At 43.6% G+C, this 24,111-nt stretch overlaps 1 protein-coding gene across 2 annotated transcripts; it reads left to right on the top strand.

The window, feature by feature from the left end:
• The first annotated feature begins 383 nt into the window (after positions 1-383).
• arhgef12a (Rho guanine nucleotide exchange factor (GEF) 12a) lies at positions 384-22,728 on the top strand. Of its 2 annotated transcripts, XM_037267421.1 has the most exons (40): positions 384-1,579; positions 8,692-8,712; positions 9,715-9,806; positions 10,852-10,917; positions 12,406-12,504; positions 12,993-13,042; positions 13,209-13,266; positions 13,339-13,508; positions 13,592-13,711; positions 14,079-14,183; positions 14,329-14,442; positions 14,579-14,677; positions 14,751-14,861; positions 14,944-15,042; positions 15,140-15,182; positions 15,284-15,389; positions 15,484-15,621; positions 15,708-15,740; positions 16,031-16,145; positions 16,220-16,325; positions 16,399-16,602; positions 16,680-16,818; positions 17,012-17,044; positions 17,130-17,281; positions 17,360-17,506; positions 17,579-17,664; positions 18,045-18,170; positions 18,243-18,357; positions 18,732-18,832; positions 18,915-18,992; positions 19,346-19,421; positions 19,502-19,669; positions 19,747-19,834; positions 19,990-20,067; positions 20,149-20,243; positions 20,321-20,524; positions 20,643-20,873; positions 21,264-21,487; positions 21,555-21,627; positions 21,747-22,728. In XM_037267421.1, exons 1-40 carry the CDS (start codon positions 1,548-1,550, stop codon positions 21,755-21,757), a joined length of 4,206 nt encoding a protein of 1,401 aa, XP_037123316.1. In that variant the 5' UTR covers positions 384-1,547; the 3' UTR covers positions 21,758-22,728. The 2 variants fall into 2 exon arrangements, with proteins under 2 accessions (XP_037123316.1, XP_037123317.1); XM_037267422.1 differs by lacking the exon at positions 10,852-10,917 and having other exon boundaries at positions 385-1,579.
• Positions 22,729-24,111: the final 1,383 nt, after the last annotated feature.

Raw genomic sequence — 24,111 nt, 5'->3', positions numbered from 1 at the left:
CATTTAATAAGGGGAGGTTAAATTGCTTAATTTGTTAACGGTGATACGTCAGATAACAATTGTATGATTGGCATTGTCTTCCAATCGTTAGAAATGGTTAGATACACCCATAAGTCATAAAACTAAAGTGATGAAATTAAAAACAGGCTTCAAAAACAGCCCTTGCTTTGTGTGTCATTTGACCTGGTGTTAATTGGTGGTGAATGATATATTTTATTTCCCATAAAGTAATACCTACGTATGAATTGAGTTTAACATTTTAAATTCATTAAAAAAAATTACATTACATTTTGATTGTTATTTTTAACGCACTTCGAAAGCCAGGATGCTGTTGGAGTTTTTTCCCCATCTCTCGGCGGAAGTGGTTGGTGGTGGAAGTTAGGAATTGCGGCGGCTAGCATGCTAGCAGGCTAGGGCGTTGCTAGCAGCACACTGGCATTTTTTCCCCCTGCGTTCCTTCAACTTTTTAGTATAATACAAATGACGCCGAGCATTGTGAGAAAAGGTCGTGATCGTCCCTGAAAGTTTTAACACCTTTTCGGTTTGTTGGATTTTTTTTTTTACGACAAGTCGCTGGCAGGAGACTGCTTGTTACTTTCTGTCCCGTTAGCTTGGCCACTTTAGCCTAGCCTGCTTTTCCATCCACGGGAATTGTGCTGAGAGACGACCGAGTGACTCCGTTCTGGAAACATGGAGTCAAGGAGCGTCGAGCGGTGCTAATACATACACAGACCACTCGGATTCTCTTATTGCCTTGCGGAGATACTTTTTCGAAAGCCGGGGGACGCAAAACAAAAGACTACTGGACACTCGTGCAATATTTTTCTCCACTCTTTGAGATTCGGACTTGGTTTATTTGCAGTGGAAACAAGAGCACACGACGCAAAGTTTTTTTTTTTTTTTTTCATCCCAATAGAGCGCATCTGTTTTGTTAGCTGAGAGCTACCAAGACTAAACTCTGCTTTCCTTTGAGGATTTTCACACAAGATCATTGACAAACCATTTTTTTTTTTCGTTTTGCCCGTTTGATTTCAACATTACGGTATCAAACGACTCTTCTTGGTAACGACGAAATCGGGCAAGAGATAGCAAACCGCATAGTGCCGACTGGAGGAATCTGCCGGATCTCCCGGGGACGTTCAGTCCCTTATTCAAGCCGAGCAGGGGAGGTGGCAGACGGACTGCATCGTCACGGTGTCCGTAAGATTGGATTACCCAAAAAACTGGGATGTGAATGCGAGTTTTACCCGCATACAATTTGGGCCAGCGGTGTTATTTATGACCCAGAGGAAGGATATAATCTCTTTACTGATTCATTTTTAGGGTCTGCACCATTTTAATCCGTCTTGCTTGGACTACCCCCCATACATTGAGGATATTTGCCATCTGCGTCTCTTGTTTGCATCTTTTTTTATATTTATTTTTTTGAAACACCAAGGCTATCCTTTCACGAATGCCAGAGAAGGACGCTCAAGCAAGTCGCCACATCACACTCTGGAAAATGTTAATCGGATATAATTTGCTGCAAATCTAGAACCGGAAGCCCAATGAGTGACACACAGTCCAGCTTCACTGACAGGTACAGTATAACCACCAATTATATATTCTGCTACAGTATGAAAAGCACAATCTCTTCATTTACAATGGCCAGGCTCCGATTTATTAGGATTTCATTTCATTATTAAATCTTTATTACCTGTGCGGCACAGGTAATGTTACCTGCCGAAGTGCCACACAAGTTTAAAGAAAGCTTCACATCAATACTCAACAAAGCTACCTTTAGGTTCTTATTTCATTGTTGTTTACTTAGCCATATTGCACCGACGAGTCAGGAAGAGGTACACGTACCACTTTTGGCGCACTGCTGCTATATTGTAATAAATTCCTTTTCCGATTTTATGATTATCACACATTTCCTCTACTGTCACTTCAACCCCTCGGAGTGTCATCGTCATCCCAAAGAAAAGGTGAAAGGTCGTCATGGGCTTTTATTTCTGAAAGAGCAGAATCTCCACAATAATGGCTAAAATGGAGTTTAGTGAGGTGTGCTGACTCTTCTGAATTCTATTTGGTGTTTTGATCTTCCTTGGAGACGCTTTGATTTAGCCGACGTAGCTCACCGATAAGACGTTGGTGCATTCCGAGTCGATCGCTCCGTTGTCGCAATGTGCTGACTAATAACTGTGCCATGCAATCTAATTAACAAGGAGCTACATCCGATCTTGATGGAGACGCTGCTGATGTTTGCTCGGTTAATGGAGTTCCAACCCAGCAAAGTGTTCTAAAGAGACTCTGCCTGGCTAGGTAACATCGCTAAGCCTTCAACGCTTACCTTCTCCTGCACCCATTAAAACGATCTTTGGATTTAGACGCAACCTCCTAATCATCTTATTGGAGCGATCAGTCAAGAGAGCTTGGACACCAACAGCAAATAAATCGCACCACTTAAGTGTTTCTTTTTCTGTCTTTAATCCATTAGGATACTCTCGGAAGCATTACATGAGGTTAATTCCTGCGTGGTTTTCTTCTTTGCAATTGATTTCCTCTTTTGCGTTTTGACCTGCTCCCTACCTGAGTCCCACATACCTGTGAGGAAAGCAAGCCAACTCCCTGGAATGTGCTTACTTAGTTCAGGACGGAAGCAAGCTCCAGTTGTAGCGTTAGGAGTTTGAAGCTTCGTTATACTTGCTAACCATCCCCCCTCTTTGGAACGATGACAGCGATGGTTAGCACCCACTTTTCGCTGTTTTTTTTTTTAGTCGTGCTACCACAACACTGCTTGGCCCTAATGAACCTACTGGAGCGCAGTTGCTACGGTCGTTCCCGTGTGAAGAGCGTGTTTTGGAGATGTCAACCGCTATTTTCCTACTTTTAGATAGAGAGCGCCAACCGCAGGTTTACAATATTTATGTCGCGTGAGTTAAAGATAACCCGACATCAGTAATGGATGTTTAGTGTTTTCTCCTCCGTGTTTAGTTCAAATTGAATATTTACTCGTGTTTCAATTCAGGTCGATTGTGGCACCATGATGTGTTTTTGCTGTGTCGGCCAGGAGTGTGAATGTAACATCTATCGAGGACTGTGGGTCAGTTTTGCGAGCTACTGGTTCTTTGTCACAAAGTTCTGCTGATCTCCACGCTTTTTCTCCTACCCCGCCCCACCGGCCTGCCCTGAGGCCCTCCCGGAAAGTGGCGCTGGTGACATCACTAAAAATAAACAATAGCGTTCAGTGGGAGCAGGCTAGCTTTAGTCTGTATACTCATAGATTTGTGGATCTAGGTCAGGTACATGTGAGGAATATCAGGGCAAGATTGTTTTGATAGATAGGTGGTAGTATTGATGATTTGTGTGAGAAACTGAGCTGTTTATATTTTTTTTTGTTATGACTACAGACCAAATACACTCATCCTACTTGTGACAATTTAAAATTGACCACCGAGCAAGTTCTCATTGGTCGGGAATGTCGTCAACATTGCTGACTCGTGAATCATTTGTGTCTCCCGCCTTCCTAAATGTTGTCTATTTTCAATTTTTTTAAAAGTGTTTTATTATTGTCGCATTTGTCGATGTTGCCGGGCAAACTATCTTTTGGATTATTTGGGTAGAATGGCTCAGCAAATTGTGTTTTATGATTAGCAAAGTGAGCAATAATGAGAAATAATCCTCCACTATGGCCTCCATGTCCTTCTTTTATAGATTCGGCAAAATACCTGTCCAATTCACTGCATTGTCTCATAATTGCATTTTATGGTTGTCATAAACGCAAACTCAATTTAGGTCGCTATCATTCTGCCATGGTAGCATTTCATTCAAGGGCACTATTACATTGTGAAGCAACACCAAAGTGGAAGAATATTGAAAAGGAGACAGAAGACGGGGGAGAAAAAAATAACAACAATGCCCATGGATGCTAGACAGTGGGTGGAGATTTTTTAGCTGGTGCTTTTATGTGCTATAGCGTTATGATCCTGATGCTTGCGGACACTGTCTAGGGTCCTGCCCCCTTAAGCCAGGCGAAGGGAGCTTGAGGGCCACACATTACTCTCACTCCACTAAAGACACGATCCTTACAACTGAGGAAAAAAAAAGAGGACAAGGAAAGAAAATGTTTTGTAGCTGTGAATGAGGCCAGCGGCATTGGGAATTATTTGGGAATTCATCTGAAAAGGAAACTTTCCTGCTTTGTGATTAAAGTATGGAACAGTCTTGATGATACCAAAATGTTTTTTTTTTATGGACAGTATTTTGTAAATATAGGTTATGATTCTCAGTAGACTCTAATCTTGCAGTTTCAGTGGTGTCCTATACTGGATGATTTTGATTTATGGTTGGCATGTTGGGACTCCTTTTCCAGGCCATTTTTAGCTTCCACCACAGCATAAAAACTCCGATTCACTAATGTGTGCTTTGCTAAAATGCTAGGACTGGGAATGGAAGCGGGAAATCCTCCTACACAAATCTGAAAGGGATCTCAGTTGGTTCTGACCATATTTGATAGTCAATACCTGGATTCCCTGGGTAACAGAGGAAATTATATTTTAAGGGATCCAGCAAGGGTCTGTCATAGGTCCAATGTATTTTTTTTTTTTTTGGTGCCTTACCATATGCCTATAATTTTAGCTCTGCTGCGTGGCTACTTTATTATTGCTATATCACTGCACAGATATTGGAAACTCCATTTTCTTTTGGCAGTTTCCGTAGTTTGAAGCACATCCTCACTTTTGTGGTTTGCGCTAACAAGATGGCCGGGAAGAGCGAGTATAGAAAAGCGCAGTCAGGGGGATTTTTTTGTTTTTTTTTCCAAATCTTGTTTGGTTTTTGGAGAAATAAAAAAGCAGAACTTGTTTTTGAATACAGTCGAGATATTTTATTTCAAGGCCAAATCATCCAGTTCTTGTATGACATAAATCATTTTGTTCTTCGTGGTATAAAATGTGTTTGAGAGTCTCTGCGGTTGGCTTTCACTTTTCAAGAAGAGGCTGTTCAGTACTTTGTGACGACTCTCTCCCTCTGGATGAGATACACCATCCCAAACATCTCTTTGCCAGCAGAACTTAATGCGCAGAGGGAAACGGAGCAGCAAACCTCCCACTGCACTGCGATTAACCTTGCACGGCTGCTTTCTGCTGATTCAGGGCTAAGCAGCCACTTTAAAACGCTGCTGCACTTTGTCAAAGAGCATCAGGACTAGGGCACAGGTTCCGCCACGGACTCGGATCCAGCCCGTATAGTTTTTCTCAACCTCTAATTTTCCCATAGCCAATCCCCGCAACTAGAAATACAAAGTCAAATCTTTGTAAAGTTAACATTTTAAAATGTAGTATTAAATATTTTTGCACCGATGTGACAAATAAATAAAAACACATTTCAAGCAAAAGTAAGACGAACCAACTTAATGCTCCTTGAGCTTTTGTTCGCATGCCTCGTCATGCCAGGAACTTTTTCCGACTGATCAGAGAAGTCCTCCGGTGTTCACGTTAAACAGCGTAACCCGTTGGACTACCTCCTTTCCTTTCTCAGTCCCAGAGGGCAGGAGACAGCATAGCGTGAAGAAATGTCTATCCCCCGGCCTTCATGTCAGGAATCCTGATGAGGTTTATTGGGGCAGAAAGGGCAGCGTTTTCCCCCTGGAGGCTTTAGCTTGAGCTCCAGAACTATTACTTCTGTTTCTTCCTACGCCAACAACAATTGCGTTCTCACCTCCCCCCTTCGCCTCTCTGTCTGGTTCAAACGCTTTCTTTAAATCTGTGCCCCAGTTAACACATCGATACCTTGAGGGCTCCGCTAAGGTCACAGTCTGTTTGAAATTCGACATGGCGACAACACAGAAAGGAACGCAAGTGCGTGGGTGTCGACGTCTCCTTTCTCCTTTGCAACGAAGGTGACCCGTTTTGTGTTGTGCGTGCGTGCGTTTGTGCACAATGACACTTTGTGACTCAGGTAGACAGATTAGATAACATCGGCGGCGCGCCGTCTCTTATTGACAAGCTGCAGTCGAGATAAGATCGGTCCCGCTGGCTGCGTTAGAACATCTTTCCAATTTCCCAAGGTGCTCGATATGACTCAGCCGCCTTCACTCCCTCGGTTTCCAGTGTGATTTGCTGCTGCTGCTGCTACGTGCGAGGTAATGTGGTCGTCTTTCTGGAATGGACCACTCCTCATTCTGATCTCCGCAGCCTCAAGGCAGCTCCCAATCCTTTGCGGACTTTAGGCGGGCCACGCCTCCTTCGGGTTTAACACCACATGAGAATTGTTTTCATTCTTCGCAGGTAGGGTGCACAAAAGTTAGATACGAGCAGGTTTTTGCACGTGGTCTTTCAAAACCTGAATTTTGCCAATATAAACTTCTTGGAGTCCCGACGTTGCGGAATTCTCCACACATCGTCCCTGCGGCTGTGGCACTACCACCCAAAGTAGAAAATTGCTACGTCAACTTCAAGCACACCACCCCGCCCATCCTCCATATAGAACAGACAGAAAAGAAATCTGGAAAATAATGACTCTTCATTGGAGTGTAAAGAGGGCCAATGTTTCTCAACTTTATTTGTTAGTTGACTTAAATGTTCAGCTTTAATCGTGTGTGTGCGTGCAGGATCCTTCCTGCAGGACTTCCCCTTGAATCCTCCCCCTGTTCATCTACTCTTTAATTATTCACCAATTTCCCTTCCTCTTCCTTTCGGGAGACTCTTTCACAAAAATAAGGCTGTTCGTCATCCCTCCCCTCCCCTGTGCTGCTCACTCGGTCGGTCTCTCTCCCTCGCTGGTCTAGTCACGGTCTCCCTTTGCTGCCACTCTTGCTGAAGTTGGCCCAGCTCTGGCGCAGTTTTCCATCAAAACAGCAAACCTCAATGGAGCATTCAAGCCCGGGCCCGCTGCAGTACATCAGCACCCTCACCTCTCCACTCCCACCCTGCTCGCCCGCCCCACCCTTTTTCTCCCACATAACGCTTCCTGCACATTTTAATGGTTCGCTCTTTGAAGCTTGAGGAACAATTATATGCCTTGAGGAACCTTTTTTTTTTTTCTGAAAGAAAAAGTCTGGCTGATGAGTTCTATAAATATAGTTCATTATGATTTTGGGGGAAAAAATTCACGATAAAAACAAAAATGGTGGTAGGCTGATTTTGGTGCTTAAAAATGATTTTATTTGAACGTGAATATACATTGCATAATTTGAGAAGAGATGTCAAGAGGTCAGTTCACCCAGACTTATCAGATAACAGGCAACTGGATCTAAAATCCAATTTAATCAGCTCTCGCCACTAAGTATGCGTCTTATCCTGTCCACGTTGTCATCCTGTTTCTTTCCCCTCGTGAGCTTCTCTGTTCTCATTACCGTGTCCATCGGAGTATTTAAGTCATTATGAGGAAATGTAACAATGGAGCACTGTTGTCTGCCAGACAGACAATTGACTGTTAATGCGGAAGCGGTACAATTCTACCGTTTAGGATATGGCGAATATGGGAATTTTGCCCATAAGGTCTGACCAGCTGGTTGGAAACCTCTCCGATAAAGTTTCAGGCAGCTGTTTCCTAATCTCGCAATAAACTAATGCGCCAAAGGATTCCTGGTGGATTTTGTATCAAATGAGAAGGACGGCTATTTGGTCGCAATGGTTCATTGTTCCCAATCAATCAATAACTATAATAATTAGATTAATTTACAATTTATATTATTAATTTATAAAATTGGCACCATGTGCCAAAATTGAGCAATGCAGTTTCATTATTATTATTATTAATTTATAATTTATATTATTAATTTATAAAAATTGGCACCATGTGCCAAAATTGAGCAATGCAGTTTCATTATTATTATTATTATTTTCATCATACAGCATCAATAACTATAATAATTGTTATATTAGAGTATAATTTATATTAATTTATAAAAATTGGCAGCATGTGCCAAAATTGAGCAATGCAGTTTCATTATTGTTATCATTATTATTTTTTTCATCATACAACAAGTTGTACTTGACTGTCTTGTTTTCATTAGCGCCCACATGAACCCAAGCTAGTCTGCTCGGTTTCGCCTTGTTCAGTCTCTATGTTTATATGCCTGTCTTTTTCCGGGTCTCTCCAGTTTCGAGCTTTCATGGGAGTTGGTTACTTAAATCTTTGGGAGTTTTTTTCTCGCTCTCTTGCTGAGTCCCTGGAACTTATTACAGACCGAGGCATTTTCATAAACGAGCCATTCAGATGCCCAGTCTGAATGGAACACACTGTCACCGGGAGAAAGAGAGTTAATAGTCACTCGTTAGTCGCGAGGCCTCCCCTGTTATGACGACTGAAATGTAAACTTACTCGCCCCCTCTGTTTTGTCCCGTAATGGTGCGTTCTTTAGCAGTTTAACAATATAGGTAAAAGTAACATGATAATCACAAGGAAACAAGGCTCTTTCTAAAAACGAATAATAAATCAGAAGTGTGGAGTTGTGATGTCACGCACACACACGCGAGCAATGAGTGATCTGCGAGTCGGAGGACATTTGACCTGGAAAACGCTTTAATCTGCCGCACAAGAACTCGCATGTTTGATCTGGATTATCATGTTTACCACGAGACGGGTCTCATGGAAATGTATCTTGTTTTGCCCTCTTCCGTCTTTGCTTTAATCTCGATGAGGTCATCGTTCCGAGATATTAACATTGGCTCCTCTCTCTCTCTCTCTCTCTCTCCACTCCCGCAGGTTTCCCAAGAAAGCAAACAGGTACGGAATCGTCTTTTTGCTGCAATACAGAAGTCTTCTGAGCTCAGACTAAACATGGCCTCCTCCACCCCCACCCTGCTGCTAACGCGCATGCACACACAGTGAGGGACAAAGGAGTCCCTCTTCTAAGTGCGGCCCATCACTGCCTTTCACTGCGAACAGAACAGTGGCCTTTCACATTTGGGGCCGGCATAGGCAGCGGCAACCATACATGGACCGCCGAGGTCCGAGCCAGTGCGCGGCGGCCGTGGCCTTGCTTTTGGGAAAAGTCCTTTCTCCGGCCTTGCTCAGCAGAGCGCCTCCACGTCCTCTCTGGCTGTCACATTATCCACCGTGACACATTGGCTGTGACTCACACACGTTATTGTCAGTGCCAAAGTGAATAATTGCCACTTCTGTGTGGCAAATGAATTCTCAGTTCCTCTCTCAAAAGCCCGTCGAGCTTGCTGCGTATGCATTGCACGCAAGCTTTCATTAACTTTTCGTCTGTTACAAATATATCCCGCCACTTACACAAAGCAACCTCTGAGGGCCAACACAATTCATTACGGAATGCTAATTGTTTGAATTCCATCGTTGAATTACCCTAAAAATTTTATTAAGCGTACTGGGAATTTGAAGTAACATACTGTGAAACAACCCCAAATGACTTCAATGATAGCGAGCACTTTAGGCTAGGTGCTAAGCTAATTTGCGCCGTACCAGCTATAAGCTGTGGCTAGCTTGCTAGTCGCGAGCTAACGCTGTCCTGCCATGGTGCGAAGCTTTATTAGAGATCTTGCCTAACTTTGTTTTCGTCTTTTGTTGTTGTTATTTTTTTAGAAATTAAATAATCTTAGCTAAGTGACTTTATATACGGTTTAGAAATACCTCCATTTTACTTTTTACTCTTCAGTTTGTATCTTGATAGACAGCGGACAGTATTCACCATTCAACGTTGACAAATTTGCATTTTCACTGAATCTTGCGGGTGAATTTATTTTAGTTTTGTTTTCATTTTAGAACCAGCAGCATTCTCAGCAAAGACCACCCGCCGGACAAGAGACCTAAAAGTGACAAAACCTCGCTTTCCTCCAATGAGTTTGACCCGACAGGTAATGTTTAACTCGCAGGCAACCAACCTGTTTTTGTTCTGTTTTTCCTTTCCTCCTTAAATGTACTCTGCACCTTCCCCCCCCACCCCACATCTCATCGCTTCATCTAACTGCCTTGTTTGTAACGGCGCACCCCGCCTCTTCTGCTCTGTGTTGTTACACAAAACACAGTCTAAAAAAAAAAAAAAAGTGTGTGCCGATGACAGTTTGTGCAAGGCAGCTGAGATGCTGAAAGGATGTGTGTCCCCCTAATGGTTTTGTTGTCTTTGAAAACTTTGACCAGTGTGGTCTGATCTTTATCCTGCTTCTGTTCTGAATGTGTTTTGAGAATAGTCTTGTCTCTTTCAAATCGATCAAATTTAGCATAGTTAGATGGTTACGTTTTAATTTCTTTATCTACGCAGCTGCCTGTCAGCCATTTTACTTGAGGGCGTGCAAATGTGGCGTCTTGTGTGTTTGGGTGGTCTTAATGCAGATTTCGAAAAGCCTTTCAACCGGCTACACACGTCAAAATGCTCTTTTAAGAAGAGTTTAAGAAGGTTAAAAAAAACAACAGTTAGCTACAGTACAACTCAAGCTTATGTAATCGAACCGTCTAAAAAAAAAAAAAATCCTCTGCACCGCATGATGGATTATATTAATGATACAACAGCACATGGACAAATTGTTTTCTCTGGGAAGTTGGAGGTTGTCTGCCTGTGGGAGGTGCCACACACACTTTAAGAGACACATTTTGGTCAGACAAATGGAAACACTGTTGCTACAATGAAGCAGAAATAGAAATGTTTGGATCGTCTAGTAGTGTGTCCACAGAGCACCATGTAAAACCAAATCAGAAAGTACAACGCCAGGAACCCGAATCGAGTGTTTTATTATTTCTATTATCGGTTTCTTTTTCCCATGATCACTTTCCTCCCTCATGATTTTCTATTTGGTGTCTTTCCTTCCTTTTGTGTTGTTGGTTCGTGTTCTGTGTGTGTGTGTGTGTGTGTGTATGTGTGTGTGTGCGCGCCATGCTGTCTGCGTGGTTTGGGGCTGTGAGCAGAAGCTCTGGTGGTGCAGAAGAGTGGCAGCAGCAGTGTGCTAGCAGAGGGGAAGCCTGAGTCCTGTGGTAAGGATACTCTTGCCGGGATGAGTGGTGTGACATCTGCACAACTTTTTTAACATCTAAACACGCTGGTGTGAGAATGCCTTAAGATGAAGACAGTGCTTTTTTGTTTATTTTGCACTTAACGAGGAGAAAGTGCAAGCATAGAGAAAGTGCAAGCATAGACAAAGCTGGCGGTGCACTTTCAATCGCTTTGATGAACAGTAAAAAAAAAAAAAATACAGTGCCTGTCAAGTAGAGAAAAAAAAGGTAACAATTTTATCATGACATCGATTATTTCTATTCCCATTATTTTCTTTGCTAAGAAGAATTCTTTTTAAATCCCGACAAATCATTCGAGCGCATTTGATATTTTTAAGATTCCACGGCTCCTCCTCTTTTTGTGCGCTCTCAGTTTTAAATGTCAGTTTATCCTCTAGAGTCCTTTTTTTTATTTTTATAGCGTTTCAGCAAAAGGGGTGCCAATAACAAATCAGTTAGGGCCTCTGAATAATGCATCATTGTAAATGGATTGGCCTGCTCATTGACCATGTCAGCACTCCCCACTTGTCAAGGTTTTTATAAAGCCTGACCTAATACACACAGTTAAGCGTGGAACTCAAGCGCAAGATCAACATCTCGAGGTAAATTCACACCAGCTCTTTAGCCCATATGGCTTAATCACTTTGACACCTCTGCTTTCACCTCGCTCCCTGCCCCCCTCCTTTGCCCCCCTCTGTCTAGAGCTGTGTCAACCCCCCCTCCTTCCCAAGCCTGAGGCTTTTTGCTTCCCCAAACCTCTCCACATCTATTAGCTCCCATTCTCCACTCACCAACCCCCCACAAGCCATATTGATCCATTCACCTCTCCGGTCGGCACGTCAATGGTTAGAAAATCTCAGCCGCAACAAGAAACTAGTTCAAAGGTCATACACGCTGGGGTCAATTTTGAGTAATATACTTTCCAAGATAACGAGGTATTTACTCAAAAAATATCGGTCCTTTGGGAATTCTTGACATTGTCCTGTCAGCCCAGTCATTATCACTCAGACGTTAGATAAACGCTAATCTCCTCTTGCCACGCTAATGAAACCACGCGTTAAGAACCTGCGAAGAATCGTTTTCCCCCTTTAGGCTGTGAGAAAACAAGCAGCAATGTCTGGATCGCCAGATCGCTTTCAGACATCCTTCCAAACAAATGCACGGCCAAAAGGCATCCGCGTCCGACTAATAGTAATGATCATTGGAAAATGTTTGACCGGAGGTTTCGTGTAGGCGAGTTTAAACAATTTCCTGTGGTATCGCAAAGATATTGTGCAGCTGTTCTTTGCTATACACAGAACAGTTGACCTCCATGATCCAAAACAGTTCTGGTTGATTTTCAACTTGTATACATTATAAGATAACATAGAGAGAGAGGAAAAAAAATGTCCTTTAAACATGATGAATGTGTGACATTTGATTCAGCTCATTTTCAAAACACGTACCACCCTTTCTGTGTCTCACTTGCAGGTCTGGTCCAGCGATGCGTCATCATCCAGAAAGACGAAAATGGCTTTGGGCTCACAGTCAGTGGTGACAATCCGGTGTTTGTGCAGCTCGTCAAAGAAGGTGACACAAGACTCGACGATTCTCATTATTTTGTTGCAATAACTGCCGCGGGGAAGTCGCCGCTGACGCACTTGAGGCACCATTGTGGCTTCGGATTGTTTATTTCCCGAGTCGTTCCATTTGAGCGGCATTATCAGGTGTCATCAATGCATGGGAGGACTTTGACGAGAAAATTACTTATACTTATCAACACAAACAAAACTCAAGTATCGGTCGTTCCCGGGAAGCAAATCAATGAAGCTTCATTTGAGGCTTCATATGCTACTCGTAAAAAGTCAAAGACTTTCAGCTGGACAGGACTCTCAAGTCTAATCTTTTGTTTGGGGTGGAGCTGTGAAACAGGTCCTTCATGAAACATAACCACGGTTGTAATACTCAAATAGCTTCTTTGAAATGTCAGGTAGTATTTTTCTCCAAAGTGTTCCGGCTCAACCAATTTGTTTTCCTTTTCTGTTTCTTTCATGCTCTGATCACTGTGTTTTTCTCAGATGGTGCTGCAATGCGGGCAGGCGTTCAGACAGGAGACAGGATCATCAAGGTGTTGTGTTTATCTGCAACTACCCCCCCTACCTCCTTCTCTGCATGAATCATATTGTTTTCTTGTCAAAAGTCTAAACAGGCTGTAGCCTGCCACCTTGTGGCCACTCTATCTTTTTCCTCAGCTGTGTGTTTGGTATGTCATGCTGACGGTCGGTGTGTTTCAGGTCAACGGAACCCTCGTAACACATTCAAACCACATTGAAGTGGTGAAGCTTATCAAATGTAAGTTCTTTTTTCAACAGGATCTTGCCATCGTGTTGAAATAGTATTGCTAATCTCTCCGCCTTATTCTAGCGGGCTCCTACGTGGCCCTCACAGTCCTGGGTCGCCCTCCGGGGCTCCCCCAGATCCCCCTGTCTGAAGCCGAGTCTGAAATGCTTGGCGTGACTATTTCCTCCCCAAACTCGCCTGCGACAGAACGCCCGTACAGTCCTCACGACCGGCTCTCCTCCACACCTCAATGGGTAATCATCTTATAAATTACTGAACGGGATTTATGGATGAAAAATGTTTGGGGTGTTTGAACTATACGTCCCTTGCTGTCCAGGCGATGAAGGACGAGTACGGCCGAAACCCCTCCCCCAAACTACTGAAAGACAACCAGGAAGCTAAGAAACACATTCCACAGCTGCAGGGTCAGCTCTTCAAGGCCACCGGCGCAACACAGGTAAGCCTGCCAACACACAGCCAGGTATCGAGGGACGGGATCCCGAAGATCCCGGTGCGAGTCAGGGAAGAGCATTTAGGCTCCAGACAAACATTAATCCTAATCTTATTTGAGGATTAGCCTTCAGAGGAAAGCCACTCTATTTTGCCCGTACCGTCTTTATCTAGCATAGTTCCTCATGTAATCGCTAGGGGGTTGCCCTGAACGCATCGTAATTCCATGTTTAGAGTAGTGACGGCGCATACATAATTGTTAAGAACATTTTCAGCTTGATTTTCCCCCTTTAAGCGTATTGTATTTTTGGTAGTATTTATTCTGTTGTGATGTATTTAATTTATCAGCAGCTAATGTTTCTGTGGATGTTTAGGAGGCTGCTCCGGGTGGAGATGCAGATGATGGTAGCATGTTTGAAACTGAGCACACTCATGCGGCGGGAGAGCAAAGTGCTGACTTGTCCTGGAGCAGCACACCTGTACGTTGGTTTCGTTTTTTTTTTTTAAGTGACGCAACATCTGTATTCCTCATCCTAATTTCAATACATCATTACGTATGATTACTGTTCGATTGATACGGAAATTTGAGGTCGATTGTAAATTGTTGTGCCTCACCGCCTACAGATTTCTGGATTTGGACTCGTCTCTCCAGAGAGTTTTTGCCCGAGTCCAAAGAGCACACCCAGGAACAGCTTCAACTCCTGCCACTCCCCAGAAACAGAGGATGCCACTGATCTGGTACAAATCATCTCCACCCTTCTCCCGCTTCGGTGTTATTATCGGACACTTTGGAGTACAATTAAATGTCCAACTACACCGCAGTCAGAAGATTTTTAAATGGAAGCCCTAAAATGTACAAATGTGTTGCCCGTAGGACTCTCTGTCTCCCACCACCGTCAGCAGTCCCTCCTCTCGTATCGTCTCGCATATCATTGGAGCTGAGGACGATTATTTTGATTCTGACCAAGAGCAGGTATATTGCAATATTGCCATTCATCACATTTTTTTTCTCTTTTTACATCCTTGTCCATGGTTTTCTTTTGCAGACCAATGGCCAGTGTAACCGCTTTACCAGCATTGAGCAGCTCAAGTCTCGGCCCGCCCACCTCGCAGCCTTCATGCATCACGTCATATCTCAATTCGATCCGGCCCCGGTGGTACAACCCTCAACGCCTTTTGTTTTGATTCCGTCTGAGCTCTTTGTTTGCGTTTTTCATTCATTGTCTCGTGTCCCCTTAGCTGTGCTACCTCTATGCTGACTTGTACAAGCAGACCAACTCCAAAGAGACCAGACGGATGTTCATGGACCTCCATACCTTCTTTATTGATCGGGGAGCAGTAAGCACTGACCTTTTTCTTTATAGTGAACACAGGCAGAAAAAGATGATGCAGTTCGATTATCGCGGGTATTGAACACTTGCCCTTTTTCTTTCAGCATTTGAAAGTGGCAGTTCCAGAATCCATTTCTGCTGATCTTGGTCAGTTTTTCTGCCTTTGCTTTTTTTTTTTTTTTTTTACGCTCAATTATAATGGGGCTCTATTTGTTCTTGAACGTTAAGTATTTGGGCTGGTTTTGCAGATCGACGGCGGACAGAGTTGATCCCAGAGGAAATAAACAGACAACACGTTCAAACACTACAAGATTCTTTGCTCCCTGACATTCAGAAGAACCTTGAGGACTTCAGGTAGACTTGATTCTCATTTCGATGTATTTTCCAGATTTTTTTTTTTTTTAACCAACCCCATCCACATGTCAACATTACATGTTTGTACATGTAGACAAAAGCGCAGCATGGGCCTAACCGTTGCTGAAGTGGAGCTGGGCAGGCTGGACCAAGAACGTGGACGAGATCGTGTCACCCTCGAGCGCGAACGCTCTTATGCTGAAAACATCATAACCAAGATTGAGGACATCCTGTAAGTGAAACAAATCAACACGCCAGATTTGGTAATAAACATTCGTGTAAAGTCAATGAGGCACTCAGAAATATTTGCCTTTGTAGGGTTACTGCTCAGACGACAGAAGAGGAGAAGTGGTAAGCTGATTTAAATGTATTGTATGAATGTTGCATTGCAGCACTCGTTTTGATGAGTTGTTATCATTTTTCCAAAATGAGACCAGACAAGCTATAGATACAATATGCTTGCATTAAATAATTAAAAAAATGAACCGATCGAAACGGCCCATTGCGCACCACCATATGTTGGAAGCATTTCCCAGATGGCATGCTGTGACATATGGTGCAGTATTGGCTCTTGATCTCATTGTTTTTCTATGTCACAAGTTCCAGGGTCGGCTCAGTTCATTTATTTTTCTCTCTTCCAGCACTACAATGCAGTATGTCATTTATACATACATGAAGCACCTTGGTGTGAGGGTCAAGGAACCTCGCAGTCTGGAGTCAAAACGGGTCCGGATCAATTTTCTTCCTAAAATTAAGGTAATGTCGCTAGTTATTTTTAACACTGCCTTTTATTCTACTATCCTGATTTTTAATTTCATCTTTATTAACAGAAAAGCATTAAGACAGAAAAGGATGGTGAAGAGAAGGTGAAGAAGCCGAGGTTTCCCAGTATCCTCGGACCCCAGCGTCGGCCCAGCCGCATTGAAGCAGCGTCGGGTGAGCTACTAAAAATCCGGAGTTCGCTTTTGAGGCATTTGGAGGTTCTGAGCGCCCTTCTCTTTCCACAAAGTGGGCAAAGCCCTTGACGGTCGACCCAAGCCTCAGAAGCAATTGTCTCAGCCTAGTCTTCAGCCCAGCGAGCAAACGGATGCGGGGCGTTTAAGGGGTAGCCAATCCAGCGAGGGCCCCGAGCTCACACACCCCGCATCCGTCACCACCTCATCTCCAAACAGCACCACTTTCAGCTCCGATGCTAGCCGAGACACAGACTCAGGTAAGCTAGCCAACCAGTGAGTTTTGAGTAGAAGAAGCGAGTGAGATTTTGTTTGTAACACCATTCTTGACTTTCAGGTGGCACTCCAACTTCAGGCCCCAGCAGGCTGAGCGACGGTCTTCAGTCTGACCCCCTCGACGGGTTGCCATATCCTGCATCGCACTTTGACCTTTACAGCCTGGACCAACTCCAAGAGGAGGACAGAGAAACTGACAGGTGCCTGAACATTCACACGAGCATCAATTCGCTTTTTTACCATGAACACTTATATTTGCAGTTGATCTAAGGCGGGACGAATCACTTTATTGAACAAACAGTCAAAACTAAACTAAACATTAAATAATTATCTTCATACACAAGCTGCTAGGTTGCTGCTGCTTGATTACTCACCTCTGTGTTCATGTTGTAGAACCCACGAGGGAACACCAAAGGCCATCAGAAGGTGAGGTCCTATTTCTTGGTGGTTTTAAATCAGAATCAAAATCAGAAGTGCAGCAGTGAACAATCCGATTTCTTTTCTCCGCAAGGCTCGAGGGAGTGGGTGCTACCGATGCCCAGAGCGAGGACGACCAGGGAACAGACTCGGAACATGACCCGCTTAACTGGCAGCAGCTTGTCGGACGTGAGGTTCTGGCGGGTCTCAGGCCTCTTGAAATCAAGAGACAGGAAGTTATCAATGGTGAGGGCGTAGTTTACTAAATCTGTAGATCAAACAAACTTTATTTTCTTTAATTAACATTTACTTGACGTTTTCCAGAGCTATTTTACACGGAGCGTGCACACGTGCGAATGCTGAGAGTTTTAGATCACATCTTCTACCAGAAGCTTTCAAAAGATGCTATCCTACCTCCTGCCGACATCAAAAACATCTTCACCAACTTGGAGGAGATTCTACAACTGCATGGTGCGCTTATACACACACACACACTCGCGTGTGCACACACACGGACTAACTCGCTTCTGCTTTTCAATCCAGTTTCCATTTTGGAGCAGATGGCAGCAGTGCGAAAGCGCAACGAGTCATCGGTCATTGATCAGATAGGAGATGACTTGCTCTCCTGGGTGAGTAAAGTTCTCAAGGTGGAATTGCATTTATTCCTTTGTTACAGAAGCACTGATAGGGTGAAATTGCTTGACGGCAAAAGAAAACATGAGTGTTTGTTTTGATTACTCACATGAGGTCATTCTGACTGATTTGTACATGACTATTCAATTTCAAGCTTCTCTAAAAAATCTCTACGGGGCATAAGTAGGCTAAACGCTCCGTCCCCGGGACCTCGTCTACATTTAAGCTGTCTCTGCCACAAGAACTTAAGCCTGGCCCCCTTCTGAGAGAGTGGTGGTTCAACACGGTCACCATGGCAACTGCCCCTGACCCACATTAACCCAGCCACTGTCTGTCTGTATTTGCCCCTTCGCGTCTTGGTGCGGGCGCCTAACAGTTCAGTGGTGGAGAGGAGGAGAAGATCAAACAGGCCGTGGGGACATTCTGCAGCAATCAGCCTTTTGCTCTGGAGATCATCAAGACTAAGCAGAAGAAAGACTCGCGCTTCATTTCGTTCATCCAGGTAATATGCGGACATGATTAGCCTTTCGTTTGCATTCGGTGGGTGCTAAAATGGACCCGGTGTGCTTCTCAGGAGGCGCAAAGTAACCGATTGTGCCGGCGACTGCAGCTGAAGGACATTATTCCGGTCGAGATGCTGAGGTTCACCAAGTACCCCTTGCTGCTGGACAATATCTCCAAGTACACCGGTAAATCCCATGTGGCTTTCTCACTGCCACAATGATGTCACTAAAGAGCACATTCTTCTGCAAACCAATCACACTCTCGCCCAAGCTTTGTATGGCAACATGCCGACGATTCGCAAATTGGGAAATTCTCATTGTAATGGTCCAGGAACCAGCGGTGCACAATTTAGCAAATGTCTCACTCATTATTTGGTGCCATCACCTCCTCTCATCGCAGAGGAGGTCTCACACTGGGAAAGCACCGACGATAAAGTGCAACAATGTTTTATGCTGTTCTCTTGCACAACTGTTTTATTTATACTGGCTCAATGGACGGAGGGAGTAGAAATTTACCAGAGGGGCCCTTAATTCATCGTTAATGTCATATTGTTTTTCAGACGATGCAGTGGAGAAGGACAAAGTTAAGCAGGCAGCCGACTGCTGTCGAAAGATCCTCAATCATGTCAACCAGGCTGTAAAGGAAGCAGAAGATAAGCAGGTGTGTGTGTTTTCTGTCTGCTTATGGCTCTTGCTTTAAGGAATAAAAAAAATAAAATAATTTGTCCCCCCCCCTACTGCAGAGGCTAGAGGACTATCAGAGAAGACTGGACCTGTCATCTCTTAAGCAGACGGACAACCCAATGATCCTGGAGTTAAAGGTGACATGGCAGCATGAGCATTTTTTACCTTTAATTATTTAGGTGCTGCTGTTTTGGTTTGCTATTTTTGGGTGAACAATCGCATAAAAATAAGTAACTGTTATTTTTGCCAGAGAGAAAAATCGAGACGTCAATATGGGGAAGAGCCTTTGATTTGATATGTTTTAAATGGATGACGGAACCAGCTGTTGAGAGATGGCATCTATTAAAATAGATCCAATCTTCGAAGAAATACTGTTCTAGCATAATGGGGATGATTATTTTTCTGGTGTAAATCGTTCTATCTGGTGCCCTATAAGCAAGTAGATTCTATAAAATAATAATTACCCTGTGATGTGTTATGTTCCTGTCAGAACCTTGACCTCACCAAGAAAACCATGGTGCACGAGGGGCCGCTGTCATGGAAAGTGAACAAGGACAAGACAATTGGTCAGACATCTAAAAATATAAAACCGTGACTGAAAACAGTTGTCGGCGCCCACTGATGTTATCTGTCCGTGTCTTCGCAGAGCTGTACACTCTCCTGTTGGAGGACATCCTGGTCCTTCTCCAGAAACAAGACGAGCGTCTCATCCTCAAGTGTCACAGCAAGAACCTGGCGGGCACCGCCGACACCAAGCACATCTTTAGCCCCATCATTAAGCTCAGCACTGTGCTGGTGCGCTCTGTGGCTACAGGTCCGCTCGCAACCCGCCTCCTGCAATGTCATTGAAGTAGGACCCTCAACGTCACTTTTCCTCTTCTCTCCTGTCAGACAACAAGTCCTTCTTCGTGCTCTCCATGTCTGAGAACGGTGCACAGATCTATGAACTGATGGCATCCACAGTTTCGGATCAGAGAACGTACGACACATTTTGCCAACATTGTAATATGTTTTAGCGCCACCTGCAGGGCTGCAGGAGATTATTACTTACCTCAATTTAGAATCTATTTCATTTTTTTTAACAAATGTTTACCGTTTAGGGCTGATATGCTTTTATTTTTTTCTATTCACCAGTTGGCAGAATTTGATCACGCAAAGAGCAGAAGCCATGAAGGTCAAACCCCACAGTGTCATACCTTTACCTCAGACAGAGTATGTCCGTTCATCATCTTAATACAGTGACTTAAAGCCCTCCCCAACTTGTGATCTAAATGTATCTTATTCGTTTGCCAGTGGAGAGCGAGATGGTGTGGAGATCATCACGGCTGGCGTCTCCAGACTGAGTAAAGACCCAGACCGCACATCCACTGGCAGCACTCAGTCCACAGGTGACCGGGCTCATACCTTTCTTCCACTGTATCACTGTACTCCTTTGGATAAAGCTTATCACGGACTATCTTCCCAGATAAAGAAAGTAGTCCGGCTGTGAGGCGTGTGACACCGAGCCCTCTTCCCGCTAACAATCCTTTTGAGGCGGGGAAAACAGAGGAAGAGGAGGATGAGGAGGAAGGTTTTGTCGACCCGGAGCTTCCGTACCGAGGGACTGAAGACGGCAGCGCAGACTCCTTTAATGTGTTTCCCTCGAGAGCAGATGAAGCACTTAAAACATGTAAGTACATATCAAAACAAAAATCCTTTACCAATGAGATACTGTAATTTACACTTTTGATTTTACAATATGCTTAGTAATAATTCTAATAATAATAAAATGATTTCGTTCTTGGCAGTGTCAGCGCTGAAGCAGGTGTTGGTGACGCAGCTCATGTCGCAGGAAGCTGCAGAGCGGACCAAGCGCTCCACAGGAGCTCGTCTCCTCAGGACCACCTCGCTAAGGACGCCTGTAGAGAAACGCGTGATGGTCCACAACGGCTCGGAGAGGAACAACTCCCAGACCGAAGACCCCGCGCAAGACTTGGGTTCCGGTGACACGGGCTTCTTCGACTCACCCGAAGATTATGGTGAGCATCCTCGCTAAGCTAGTTAGCTCCGGTGGCTGCAAACCTCACATTCAGCAGCAGTTTGGCAGATAGGGAAATATTCTACAAAAGAAAATCTCCTCACAGTTTATTACAACTTATTTGAACAAAAAATGAAGAAACATGCTTCTAATATTCTGTACTGTCTGCAATGAAGCCTAATTGCAGTCTTCTGTTTCATCATCACATTTAAGTGTAGTACAATACTGCCACCTGGTGGCTAAGACATGCACATCAGACACAATGTCCATTTAATTAATGTATGAAATTATGACGCAAACTTTTAATTCATTACACTTTTTTTTTTATATCACAAGTGTGGTCACGAAACACAATATCTCAAGGGACCGCTGTATTTTGATTCTTTATCAGCAGGATTTTTAGTCCTGGAAGGATATGGCGGACAAGGGGAGAGCAGCACCGACGAGGACATGTCGCCCGCCGGGAAGCAGCTGAGCGCATCGCAAGGCTGCGCCGCCGACTCGGGCATCAATCTGAGGTTCTCGTCGGCGTCGCACGCCGGCAGCCTCTCATCTTTCAGCAGACAAGTCCTGTCTCACCTGCGCAACCTTCAGGCTAACCTCAACCATCTGAAGGTAAGCATTCGTCACCGGCTAATGTTAATATCCATGTGCCCATCTCACCATTCGTCTATTGTTCCAGGAGGTTGAAGCCAAGTACAATAATCTTCGTCAGAGGCAGGGGAAGTCAACCACACACTCGGATGGAAACAAAGGTATATTGGCTGTCATACTGAGAACTTTGAGGACATTTTGAAAAAAAAATATTTATGGAAAAGTCACAAAAACTGAGTGATACAGAATTTGTCTCTTTGCTCATTGTGTCTTTCCCCAGATAAGAGATAGTGGACATCTCAGCTGCACCTTCTGCCTCAAGGGGGGGGGGGGGGGCCTAAGAGTGCTACCACCTTTGTGTGTGCGTGTGTCCTGGACATGGTGGACCTTCTATAAGCTTGTCCTCTTACTACTAAGCCCCCCCTGTCCGTTTTGTTGCTACACAAAGCAAGAGACTTAAAAGGGGCGGAGTCGCCTCCTCATCAGCACAAGGCAATCACCCATATTTCCATCTTACACCCCCCCCCCCCTTGCAAGAAAGAGAACTTATACCAAAATGTACAAAGAAATGTGGGTTTACATACAGAATATATTTATATATATACATAAAGATCTATGTATATATATATTTAGATACAGTATGAAACACCAAGCAAGAAAAGGAAAAAATTTAAGATAATGTATTAAGATTTTTTTTTTATCCCAAGATGTATTTATTTTCCTTTTGTTTGGTTCCTTTTTTTTTTTTTTTTAAGTGTTTACTGCATTGCGTGCATGCTGTTGCTACTTTGGCTGCTTTCTTTCTTTCTTTCTTTCTTCTGTCACACAGGCTTGATGTGAGTGTTAGCAAGGCTCACCCCGCTTCCAGTGAAGTCCCACTGAGAGAGGCCCGTGTATAGAAAGAACTCCTTTCTGTGTTGTCTTTGAAACCGAGGACTTCACACGAACTAGAATGAAGAGTCGCCGGGGCTCTGATCTAGTCCTGTTGTCTTCTTCCTCCTCTTCCTCCCTTATGGATGTGCTCCTCTTCTCCCTCCCCCTTCCTTCCTTCCTTCCTTTCCTCTATACGTTCTTCCCGGTCGTCCTGCCTGCAGGTTTCTTGTCTCTTCCTCGAGAAGGGCCCCACCACTCTTCCTAACCTGCCTGCTATCTGTCTCCTCTAATCCTGTCATGAAGTTCAACATGTACTGTACCACGCTCATGTTGGAAGGTTATGCATAACTTTAATAAATAAATGGTGCCCTGACCCATTCGAAAGAAAACGACGTAGTGTTTACATTATATATTTGGATCTCGTAGAACATCTGCGGGGAGTCAGTTCTGTTTTTATATACGAGTACATGCATTATTATTATTATCATTATTATTATCATCATTATTATTATTATTATTATTGAACCACAAATATACCATTGTGAAATATTCTATTATAAATTATATTATAATTATTATATATAATATATTTAATTTGAATAATCACTCCCCTATACCCAAATGATTATGCTGGAAAATGCATGGTTGGAGAAGTTGCCAACAGGTGGCACACTTTCTCTATTCAAATAAGATAGCACTCTAAAAACCTGCACCATTTAAAATTTTAACTCTGTTGATTTCTCCAGGTATAAGATTGTATATCTATCCAGATTTTTTTTTTTAACAGTCAAGTATTTGAAATGTATTAAATTAATGAATGCATCCCTGATCTTACATTGCTCATAAATGAATGATTAAATAATTTTGGAGCACGCCTGAAAGAAAAAATTCAGAGTAACAGTTTCAAAAAAATCCCCAAAACATCCAAACCAGAAATGCACAGCAAACATTTATTCAATCATTCCACCAGAACATTATTCCCATAAAAGGTCCCCAGATGGAAAAAGGTCTCTCCACCCCTGCTTCGGATGCTAATTGGATACATTTGCACAAATTGCCAGTGTTCACCTTATGGTGTAGTGGGATGTTGTTGCCATGGTGATTAATTCCAAGATAAGGATGCTTGACTAAATGACTTACCTGTGACAGTCAAGCAATCCTTTTCCCCTCAGCCTCGTGACAATAATGATGACTGCGCATATGTGCATGAATAACACCGTACATGTTCCCATTAACACATGCATGGCGCCGTCGAATAGATTGTGACATATTTCTCATCAATATGTTAATGCGACCACAAGTGTCTTATTGCCACCCTCGTATTTATTGACTTGCTTACCTTCATGCTGCATCCACATATATATAATTAAATCATACTGCTGCTCCATGCAATATTTTTGACATTATGTGTACCTTCCTCTATTTTTAATGTATTTCCCTCGTCTATCGTTAATTTGCATAGTCTCGGCATTTACATTTGATAAGAAAAGAACTCGGCGGATTTGTTCTAACCCTGTCTAATTACTACACAGCACTTTGATGGAGGAGTTAGTTAAAAAGCTCGAGGCGGTCCAGCTGGCAAAGCGCTCTAGCCTCTCCTCGCCTATTAACTCCGTAGCCTCTGCGGAGCTATGTGACCCGGGAGCAGACCTGGGATTAACGGAGCGCACCTCCTCAGCGGCAATCGATGTTCTTTCTGGCAGGACCACCGCTAACAGGGAATACACTTGTGTCGCTGTCCCGACTAAGTTGCTACAAGTTGTAAACAAGAT

The sequence above is a fragment of the Syngnathus acus genome, chromosome 13, assembly GCF_901709675.1.
Source record: "Syngnathus acus chromosome 13, fSynAcu1.2, whole genome shotgun sequence".
Classification (NCBI taxonomy): Eukaryota; Metazoa; Chordata; class Actinopteri; order Syngnathiformes; family Syngnathidae; genus Syngnathus; species Syngnathus acus.
Note: the sequence above shows the minus strand (reverse complement) of the source record. Positions and strands in the feature narration are given on the sequence as shown.